General features: G+C 41.5%; 1 protein-coding gene across 1 annotated transcript; it reads left to right on the top strand.

Moving 5' to 3' along the window:
* Positions 1–7,735: 7,735 nt before the first annotated feature.
* gem (GTP binding protein overexpressed in skeletal muscle) lies at positions 7,736–10,123 on the top strand. The gene is made up of 4 exons (XM_030749899.1): positions 7,736–8,543; positions 8,706–8,782; positions 8,881–9,085; positions 9,178–10,123. The coding sequence occupies exons 1-4, from the start codon at positions 8,189–8,191 to the stop codon at positions 9,459–9,461; spliced, it is 921 nt and encodes a 306-aa protein (XP_030605759.1). The 5' UTR covers positions 7,736–8,188; the 3' UTR covers positions 9,462–10,123.
* Positions 10,124–11,425: the final 1,302 nt, after the last annotated feature.

The raw sequence follows: 11,425 nt of genomic DNA, 5'->3' as shown, positions 1-11,425 counted from the left end.
CTTCTCCATGATTGAGGCTGCACGTACTGAATTAGACCCAGAAATACACAGTATTTACACTGCTTGAATAGTAATTTCTAATTAAATATGAAATGAAATATTTTAAGAATTTGAAATACAGATTTTCTACTGATTTCCATGAGCCATCAGCCATGATGATTAAAATGTCTCTTGTTGTTTTACTTCCTGACTTTATCTCTCTTGTTCCTGAATGATTGTTTCTGCTGCCCTGATTAATTTTCTTCTAATATGTGTGATATTCACCAGCTTAGTTTAGCCACCATTAAATTTCAGAGTAATTTGTCTGAAAGCTGTTGACATTGTAAACTAAGGACAACATGTTCACCGCAGTTGAAAGTCCCTGGGTCCAGACCTTAAAAAGACCTGAGACAGAAACCAGTGGTGACTTAGCAACTGTCACCAAGCAACTTACTACAGCTCCTGCCTTAGCTCTCCTTTGCTGATTTAAGATGCTGTTTTTGGTTCAGAGCAATCACATTTTGCGTCGCTTCTCAGCAATGCTACTGTTACTGGACACGTGCCGGACTGGCGAGTGTCACTCTTCCAAACAGGATATTGATCCAAATCAGGTCTTTGAGGCCATGTGCTGGTGGGTGTATGAGGTGGAATTTGTCTGTCTCTCTGTGTAAAGCTCTTACTGGCCGCCGCTGGCTGAATTTCCAATCCCTCTTTTAAGCTGAGTTTCAGCTAGACGATTTAAAGACCTGGTGTTTGGATTGGGTGAATGGCTTTCCCGCTGCTGGAGGGGGAGAAAGGGACACAGTTGTTTTGATGGAGACAGACTGGACATTTAGTCCTTGTGATCCCAGAACCTGTGGGGAAGAGCTAAATATGCTGCCACTGCTGGAAAGCCAAACCTCTGGCGTTAACCCTCACTGAGGTTGCAGTTCCTGAATTTCATTCATTAATAGTCAGAGAGTCACTGATGCTAAAGCTGCATGTGGGTTTAGAAATATTCAGATGCTTGTGCATCAGCACTGGCACTAGATGCCATCTGTGCTTCTTACTGTCCATTCAGGATTCAGAATGTAAACTCTAAGATTGGTGGCACCACTATGGACACACTTATGCTTTAGCAGATTTATCTAGTTGCTAGCTAGCAGTACAGTGGAAATGATTAATGAACATCTCACGTTGAAAAACTGGCTGCCCTCTGAAACAAATGTTCACCATCAGTTAGCTGGAATCCAATGGACAGTATTGATTACCCTACTTATTCTCTGAAATTCTGTGTTGCTTCTTTTGTTATTGTTCTGGTACTGCTCTCTCTATAGTTTAGAGGTTTAGGAACAGAGGGCATAAAATCTAGAAAATTGTCATTTAAAACCTTGTATCTCAACTTTATTATTACCTCCGCCAAGGAGGTTATGTTTTCGGTCACGTTGGTTTGTTTGTCTGTCTGTTTGTTTGTTTGTCAGCAGGATTACTCTAAAAGTTATGAACGGACTTCGGTGGCGGTGATCCGGATCACGATCTGGATCCAGGAATTTTTTTAAGGATTCTTCACTATTGTGGGATAGGGGGTTATTGTTGTCTGGGAAAGATGAAAGATTACTTAACAGTATTTAGATACACGTATTACAGCGTCAGTGACCCTATGGCCTTGGCGGAGGTTTGTGCTCAGTGCTTCTAGTTTTATAATGTATTATAGTAACAAGTACATAGGCAAAAAAGTTAGAAAATGAATATATGTTAAATTGGTTTGTAATACGTGTAAAGCTTGGGTATCCCATTGATAAAGATTGTGCTCCCTCTGTCTAGTTTCTTTTTATTTTGCTACTTAACAGCTTAAACACAGATTTAAATGTTCCCCAACTCTGAAGTTTTCTTGTTCTACATCACAGCAAACTGGATTAAATTAAATTAAATTACACTACAAGACACTTTTTGTGGGCAGCGCAGTGGTGCGGGGATAAGCAAGAAGATCCTGTGATTGAATCCTACCTGTGGCCTTTCTCTGTGGAGTTGGCATGTTTGCATCAGGTGTGATTGTGACTGTGAATGGTCGTCTGTTTCTCTCTGTTATCCCTGCAACAGACTGGTGACCTGTCCTGGGTGTACCCCACCTCTTGCCCTATGACAGCTGGAACAGGCTCCAGCCCTGCTGCGACCCCGAATTCGAAAAGTAGAAGAAAGTGGATGAACATTTATGCATCCCTTCTATTTCAGGTGCCCCAAGTTGCCTTGAGTCATGATGTTAGGCTTTTTTTTTTCTGATAATTTAGACCAGCTAATTAATGCATTAATCATAGATAATAAAAGTAGTCATTACTTAGAAGTGCTCTGTGATGAGTTGGTAAGTCAGTGCAAATGAGAGTGTAGGCGTTTTAATGACTTTTATTGCACTGAGGAAAGAGTTCACACACATCACATCAATCAGTAAGTGCATATGTACTGCCTGACTTGTACAGGTTAATGCAGGATGAAGCAAAATAATATTATTAGATATAACCAACTTACACATTTAGATTCACAACAAAACTCAGTTCAACTTTAGCACAAATTCCCAAAAAACTTTAGTTTACAGTTACTACTCCTTTCTTTTATGTCTTTAACCCTTTCATGCATGAATTATGAGAACCTTAGTCAAGATTTTTTTTTTTCTGAATGTTTTTATTTCTCTTTAGGCAAGAAAAAAAAATGCAATTAAATTTTTGTTTATAAATCTATTTTTCATGGAGTTACAAATATGTCCACTCAGCTGGACACCATGCATTTGACTTTTTAACCAGAGTAATGTGTATTTAACACACCAGTAACAGAAAATGATATTGCATCCTCAGATCGACTGTCACTACTGCTAATATTACTAATCCTGATTCTGTTAATTACATTCAAATAACAAATAAAAATAAAAATAGCAACTCCCCATGACTGGCCAATCGGTAGCAGTGTATGGGATGATCACAAGCATCCACTGTGTTGACTGATATGCAACTATAACAACAAAACACAGGCAGATACAAGAGAACAGCTTTGAATAGCCATCCACTGTAGTGACCACTATGCATGAAAGGGATATTTACTGTATAGGTAGTCAGTTGGCTAACATTCCAACAGCCTTCACATTTTATTTCAACTTTGATTTTCCAGACTTCTCATTTCTGCACTTTATTTTGCGCTTCAAGGTTTATCTACCTTGAAGTGCAGGTACATGACCAATTATCATTACTATTCTTCCTCCAAAAGACATTGGCCAAAGTGTAGCGGCCCTCCTTAAATTCATTTCAAATTTTTGCTGGAGTTCATTAAACACAACGAAAGTCTATTTTACACAAACGTAACCATCAGATCAGACTGGGATTAAACTGGGGTTGTACTGGGCATCTTCCATGTATGGGCAGGACCTTCATCAAACTCTGTTTTCTATTAAGCGAAAGAAAAAAAAAATAGGTCACTTCTCACTCTGTGGCCATCAACATCATCCTGCCAATCTGCAGCCAGCCAAAGTGTAACCCTTCAGTCAATCCCCTCCTCCTGACCCTGGTGCCGCTCCAGCACTTAACAAGGATTTAATGTCTCCCAGTCATCTGTCAAGCAGATCAGATCAGCGCTATAATACAGAGCAGCAGGTCCCGCAGATGAGAGCACAGCCCGTTAGTCCTGAAAGTCCGGAAAAACAACAGTCGGGGGGGGGGGCATAATCCCACAATTACTGTAATAACCCTCAGTCGCTGGATCCCTCACTCACAAAGTGCTTTGGCTAATGACAATCTCATGTTTACGAGTTGAATGCAGTCTCTCTGGACATTTGTGTACGTTGTTAGAGAGGCCATTCATAAAATACCAACAGTTTTTTTCCAATCTGTTGCCAAAATGCTGCTGCCAGTAGATCTCAGGCCTGCAGGACAAGCCTCTTTAAACTTTTATTTAGATGTTTCTGACAGGAAGGAGATTCTCTATCAAGAACAAAAACTATAAGATGATAATGAGAGTGTCAGGTCAATAGATATCAATTTCTTAACCCAGCCGCTGCAGAATTGCAGCTAATAAATATGTGTAGCCAAGGTGTGTTGATTCTGTGATATAAAACTCAGTAAAACCTGTTATCAGGTTGCGGCCACTCCTTGTGTCTTTACCTTCAGAGCTTGGTCAGCCTCTGATGCAACTTCCTTCACTTTAGTATCAGTGCAAGTTAGATGGAGCAAATCTGTTTGTCTTGGACATGTTCCTGAAATTTAATGAATTAATTGGATTTAGTTAAGTATTTTTAAAAAAAATTGCACAGCTTTTGAAACCTGGTTAATCCAAGCAGGTAGATGAGTAGGTTAAAATAGCATCTTTATGCTACTTCTTAATATGTGATATTTAGGAGCTTTATGTCAAGTTAATGGTCAAGATTGAAAAAACTAGGATTTGGGAATAACATGCGCTCTCTTTATTGGTTCATGTTGATATGAGACATGACTGTTAATCATAATCCCAGGTTGGCCAGGCAGCAGCAGAGGTGTGGATCCTTTACGCTCAAAGAACTCTCTCAACACTGATACATGAAACAATGGTAATTACTGGCTCATTCATTCATTCCTCTTCAGTTCAATTTTATTTTGTTTATATAGCAACAATTCACAGCAACAGTTGCCTCAAGGTGCTTATACTGTAGGGTAGAGACGCTACAATATTAGAAAGAAAACCACTACAATCAGACGACCTGTGAGCAAGCACTTGTTGACGGTGGGAAAGAAAAGCTCCCTTTTAACAGGAAGAAACCTCCAACGCAACGAGGGAGGGGCAGCCATTCACTGGGACTGATTGGGGGTGAGGGAAGAGAGAGAGAGAGCCAGAGCTCAGTAGTTCTGATTAAATGTATCAGTGTACAAATAATACAGAAAGTGAAAAGAAGTGAGTGAAGAAATGCTCAGTACATCATGGGAAGCCCCCCAGCTGCCTAAGGCTCGGCGTATAACTAAGTTACAGCCCTAACTGTAAGCTTTATGAAAAAGGAAAGTTTGATAACTAATCTTAAAATAGAGAGGATGTCTGACTCCTGAATCCAAACTGGGAGCTGGTTCCACAGGAGTGTGGCCTGAAAGCTGAAGGCTCTGGCTTCTTTTCTACTTACTGTTACTGTTGGGATAATAGTACCATATTCTTGCAAGCTTTTTGTACTCTTGACACGCGCCTGTTTCTTTCAGATGGTAGAAGTGTAGGTGGAAAGAATAATACTTGTGGTTGTTCCCATTGCTGCTGAACATTGCAACACAAAAATGCATACAGAGAAAAACCCTTTATGTGAGACGGCTGGTGTTAACATGTCAGCTCACAGTATGTTGTCTGCAGAGTGAGGAAAAAAAAAACAGAATATAAAAGGACTGGCTTTTCAAGGTGAAGGACATGCTGTTAGTCTGAAGTAAAAATGCTTTATTAACCACACAAAGAAGGAAAACATTGAGAATATCTGGATATTATATTTGCATAGGAGAAGATCTCCTATGCAGTGGCATATTTACAGTATGAAGTAAAGGTCCCCACCTCTTTATCACACTCTGCCCCCCCTCCATCTTTTTTCTTCAAGTACATTCAATCAGACCAAAGCAGTCTGAATACGCTCTATTCATCATAGCTCTTATTGTGCACACAACCGTGACCTCCTTGCATGGGCTTACACAACACACCCAAATTTATATAAACTAGATCCAGAATGCACTGAATGCATTATTTATTTATGTATTTAGTGGGGGAAAAAAACTGTACAATATTGTGCAATTTATAGGTAAAAAGCTCCATTTCATCTGTAGTCCCTGGGTGGAAGCTCGTAATGATCTGCAGATAAATGTATATTATTTAAATTCTAAATGTTAAGCTTATAAAACTAATTATTAGAACATATGCAGTCTTTTTTTCTGACCTTCATCTTACACGACTGATTTAAAAAAAAAAATAAATTAAAAAAAAAAGGACTTGAAGGTGCACAAGTGAGAAGCATCACAATGGATTTCATGGCCAGACATTTGTATCAACTGTCTTTTTCATAGCAGAAATTTCATTTGGTCATATTATGGTAGCAACACTATGAAACTGAAGTATGTGTTTATACTACCGTTGAGGTGTAGATATGGTTGTTTTTATTTAAAATGGGTGGAAATTTTGCTTGCGATGGAATTGCAGTGTTAAACAAATAAAGCTTTCATTTTAAGATGTTTAAAGCAAACGAAAGGTAGGAAGTTAAATGTCAAAGAAAAGTTTAGTCAGTTTTAGTCAGCTGATTAGTTTACATTTCTGCTGCTCTTACTTATTTATTCTGGCACTTGGTTCATAATTTTGTTTTTTTTTTAACACAATTACTGTAAAAAGCGACTTTCAGCTGCTCCCTTGCCACAGTGAGTAGCTCCGCATGTTTGATTTGGCAGAGTTTGACTCCGGATGCCCTTCCTAACATAACCCCAAGGGGAATTTGTGCCTCTTGGAATCAAACCAGCAGCCTTTCACTTGTCAAGCAAATGTGTCAGCCACAAGAGCCATTTGAGCCAAAGGTGCTCTATTGGATTGAGATCTGGTGACTGTGGAGGCCATTTGAGTACAGCTAACTCACTGTCATGTTCAAGAAACCAGTCTGAGACGATTTGAGCTTTGTGACATGATGTGTTATCCTGCTGGAAGCAGCCATCAGAAGACGAGTACGCTGTCATAAAGGAAATATCCCCCGCACCTTTACATCACCATCGGCCTGAACAGTTGATACAAGGCAGGCTGGATCCATGCTTTCATGATGTTTACCAAATTCTGATCCTGCTATCTTAATGATGCTGAATGTCAAAAGAGAAATTGAGACTCATCAGACCAGACAACAGCTTTTTCAGTCGTCTGTTGTCTAGTTTTGGTGAGCCTGCGTGAACTTTAGCCTTTCCTGTTCTTAGCTGACAGGAGTGGCACCCAGCCCATCTGCTTCAAGGTTTGACACGTACAGATGCTCTTCTGCATACCTTGGTTGTAACGAGTGGTTGTTTGAGTTGATTTACTGTTACTGGTCATTCTCCTCTGACCTCTTTCATTAACAAGGCATTTTGACCCAGAGAACTGCTGCTTACTGGATATTTTCTCTTTTTCAGACCATTCTGGTCTGGGAAAATCCCAGGAGATCAGCAGTTTCTTCAGTACTCAGACCAGCACCAACAACCATGCTACATTCAAAGTCATTTAAATCATGTTTCTCCCCATCCTGATGCTCACCACAAACTTCAACAGGTCACCTTGACCATGTCTGCATTCCTAAAGCCAATGAGTTGCTGCCATATGATTGGCTGATTTTTGCATTAAGGAGCAGTTGAACAGGTGGACCTAACAAAGTGGCCAGTGAGTGTAATTCTGACATAGGCTATTTAAACACAAAGAATATAATCCTGTAGGTTGATATCAGTATTGGCATCACCCCCAACATTTGGTCAAATGCTATATTATATTAAATAATACCAGTAAAGTTTCACTATAGGAACAAATCACTCTATTAATTTGACATGACATAAACATAATGTAGCTTTATGTTATGTAATTTTACCTATGTCACCGGTGCACAGTCATTTTAATATCTGAGCAGCAGCACGTTGCCTCACTGTGTGCGCATGAACCAAAACAGTGCGTACCCAGCACATCAAAGCTTTGAATCCATTCTCTCATGCTCCACTTGTGTGACTCCCCCCCCCCCCCCCCCCCCCCACCCCCCGCCTATTTAAACTGCAGGGAAACCCCATCAGAGCATTAAGAGACTTCACTCAGCTGGAGATTACTGAGTGATGAGGCTGCAGACACATCAAGAAGGTACCAGCTGTAAATGTCGCTCCGGGATTTACCCAGCAAATGTTTTTGCGATGCACGAATTAAACTTTGCTTTTAGTTCGGGATTCAAGTCTGAAGTCGGTCTGTCGCAGAAACAGTTTTAAACAGCATTTTGAGGTTGTAGGTACTGAGTTACTGCTGTAGAAATCAAAGGGCGGGGGGGGCTTCTAATAATTTGAGACTAAGTTTGGGCACCTTTTTAATTCAGATAATCTCTGAAAAACAAGACATTTTTGATTCATCTGAAGTGGATAAAAAGTTATTAAAAAGGTCCTTTAAGAAGTAAGAAGGCTGTTTTCCTGCGGTGAAAAGGGGGTTAGAACGGTGCTTTGAAAAAGCGTTTAATCCCACCGCTGTCTATAATCCAGTCCATCTTAATTTTGTCACGGGCACCATGTTGTCCAGTGTGCGCCGTCACAGCCTCCGCTTGCAGAGCGAGCTCCACCGGTGGAGCATCTGCGACTCCGGCAGCCACCTGCTCTCGGACAGCCTCCTGGCGAGGGTCCCCACTTGCATCTCCCGCTCCAAATCCTGCGCCAGCTCCGCCGGGGAGTCAGACGGGAGCAGAGGGAGCTGGTCCTCCTCGGACTCGGTCATCTCCACCGACTCCGCCGGGGAGCCCGCGGAACCCGAGAGACCGTACCGCGTGGTGCTGCTGGGGGCCAGCGGGGTCGGTAAGACGGCTTTCGCCAGCATCTTCGCTGGTGCAGCGGACAGCATGGACAGCGATGACTGCGAGCTGTGTGGAGGTGAGAGAAAGATCATTAAAAGTGTGTTGAGAAAGTTGTTATACTTTTGTACTTTCTATAATAATAATAATATCTTAATATTGCAGTTAATAATAACGCTGTGTTTGACATTTTGATCTGGTTTCACTAAAATCTAAGTGTTTGATTCCTGTTTAAATTTAGATGAACTGTCTGAAAAGGAAATTGAAGTGGATGGAGAGCCCGCCACTATAACTCTGCTTGACACATGGGATACTGAGGTGAGATTAAAAAAAAAAAAAAGAATCACAGGAGAGACCTCACCAGCTTGTATGTGACCATACTGAACCCTCTGCATGTGTGTGTGTGTGCTTTGTAGACTGACAACGAATGTGTGTATGAGCGCTACATGCAGACTGGGGATGCCTACCTGTTGCTGTACTCTATAACTGACCGAGCTTCCTTCCTGAGAGCTTCTGAGCTCCGGATAACCCTGCGTCGCTTCCGCCCTGCCCACCACACACCAATCATCCTCGTGGGGAACAAGTGTGACCTGGTGAGGCGCAGAGAGGTGTCAGTGAGTGGTAAGGAGGCCCAGTCTCTGTCTGTTTCTGTGAATACACTCTTCATTTGATAAGCAGCTGAAGTGTCTGAGATGTTCTCCTCCCTGTTTCAGAGGGTCGTGCTTGCGCCGCTGTGTTTGACTGCAAGTTCATTGAGACCTCAGCCGCCATGCAGCACAATGTCTGGGAGGCTTTCTACGGTATAGTGCGACAGCTGCGTCTACGACGGGACTCCAAAGAAGCCAACAAACGCCGCAGGCACAGAAGCTGTGCTACACGCCGCGAGAGCCTCCCTATGAAGGCCAAACGTTTCCTTGACAAGGTGGTGGCAAAGAACAACCCCAGTGTGGCGTTCTGGCTAAAATCCAAGTCCTGCCACGATCTCTCTGTGCTGTAGGAGCCTGACAGATGAAGCCAAATCTTCATCAAATCTTTGAGCAGGTGAACAAGTTACAAGGTGGAGGATAAGCCCTCTTCTGAGGTGGCTAAAAAAAGTTGGATGGTTCACACGCAGTCCTCACTGTGTTCACATCCACCCTCCACACAGCCAGGCTGGTGTAAAGGACGGTGTTAGAAACATGTTGCAGTCCAGAGTTGACTGAGTGAACTGGGCTTAAATTGTCTGCCTTTGAAATGGACAGTCAGACGATGATGTGATGTTAGAGCGGTCGAGTCCGTGTAGCAGAAATGTTTAAGAGGTTAGAGACCAGCTGATGGAAATAGAGAAAAGGAAGTGATTTTTCTTTTATTTGTGTTTTGAACAAATACATTTTAATAGCTTTTTCTCTCCTTTCTTCTCTTTTTCCTGATCACTTTGCTCCGAATCTTGCCAAATTTTGACTGTTGATCCCTAAGTGCTTTGATTTGTAAGCTACTTTGGGCACTTAATGTCTTTGATAATGTGTATGATGATCTTTTAACAGTTACTTTATTTATATGTGTTGTATTTTGTACTTGTTGAACATAAAAACCAGATTGATAATGTTTTTTGGGTTTTTTTTGTTGCTACTTTTCTGTTGTTTTAAGTGCTGCTTGATGAAATAAAGTGACATAACAGTGTTTGGAAGGAAAAAATAACTCTTTTGTCTGCCATCATCACATCACTGATGAGAAATGATAATGGGTGACTCAGCTTTGACACAAAAGAGAGACATTTGCACAAATAGGGTTTCAGAGCAACGCAACTGTGCTGATACAGGATGAGTCAGGGGGTGACATTAAAGCTGAACTAAATAAAGTTAGTCCCCTGTGCATCTTGTCGGGCATGGTGATTTGGCTCCCAGTGCGGCACCTAACAAGCCCAGATCCCAAACTCAGTTTTTTTGGGAAGGCGGTAAAATGAAGAAAAATGTGTTGCCAAGGTAACATTCAGAGGAAGTGTGTATGTGCGCGTGTTTGCGTTCAGTTCAGAGAGCGTCGGGCAGATGGTGTTGGCCGGAATATTGGGCCGTGTGCACGTATGGAGCCATGCTTTACATAACAGTCACTTCCATCTAAAATCATGGCTTCATTCGCTGAACCATCAACACTCCAGTCATAGGTTCTGGTTAAATAGTGGGGCCTGTGAAACAGTGACTCACTCACAGCCTGTTTTCCTACAGAGTCACACAATTTTCTGCCTTGTTTCCAAGCAGCTCTCCAAAGCCTGTAAACCTCTCAGCTCAGGATGACAGCTTTATGCATCAGGACATACAGGTGATAATTCCAACTGACATATGTTGGGTCATAAAGATGAAGACGAAAAATCTTCTTTAGAACATTTTAAGACATGTCTGGTTTTTTGTTTTTGTTTTTTTACAGCTTCATGTGTATCTTGACCTCCTGCATCGTCTGGGTGACCTCAAATTTTTGGATTCTTGTGAGGCAGTGGATTGTCAGTGCAATCTGTCGGTCTTTTCTTCTACATGCAGCTCCTTATCAGGCACTTGATGCTAATGGAAAATTTGCAAGGAAAGCATAGCAGAGGTGCATAGGGCAAAGTCTGAGAGGTAATCAGAAACTTAAACAATGAGCAGCAAAGAAATTAGGGAACTTTCCACTCTTTTCCCCCCTTTTGTTCTTTTTATTTACTTTTTTTCTATTTCTGTCTGGAATTCACACACATGCTGTCTAAAATTTACAAATCGTTTGCTGAGATGTTCCTTTAAAGAGTTTATTTTAACCCACACAGATCAATATGCCACAAATCTGCAAGCATCTGAGTGTTTCAGTAAAACCACCAACTTACACTAATGAATAGGTGTTTTATTGAATTGTATATATAATTGTTCTGGTCTTCCTGTCTTTGTCGCGTTTGTCTGCTATTTCCCCATTGGCCACCTGGACAGGAGGGCAGGGTGATTAGACAATCATTAGATCCAA

Source organism: Archocentrus centrarchus, chromosome 16 (genome assembly GCF_007364275.1).
Source record: "Archocentrus centrarchus isolate MPI-CPG fArcCen1 chromosome 16, fArcCen1, whole genome shotgun sequence".
NCBI lineage: Eukaryota > Metazoa > Chordata > Actinopteri > Cichliformes > Cichlidae > Archocentrus > Archocentrus centrarchus.
The sequence above is the reverse complement of the archived record's forward strand: the minus strand, read 5'-3'. Positions and strand labels throughout refer to the sequence as shown.

What these genes read in the sequence shown, in the direction of transcription:
- gem (XM_030749899.1), top strand. Translation starts at nt 8,189, where the DNA reads ATGTTGTCCAGTGTGCGCCGTCACAGCCTCCGCTTGCAGAGCGAGCTC. An exon ending in TGACTGCGAGCTGTGTGGAG is followed by an intron (nt 8,544 to 8,705) that starts GTGAGAGAAAGA and finishes GTTTAAATTTAG; the next exon opens with ATGAACTGTCTGAAAAGGAA. An exon ending in TTGACACATGGGATACTGAG is followed by an intron (nt 8,783 to 8,880) that starts GTGAGATTAAAA and finishes TGTGCTTTGTAG; the next exon opens with ACTGACAACGAATGTGTGTA.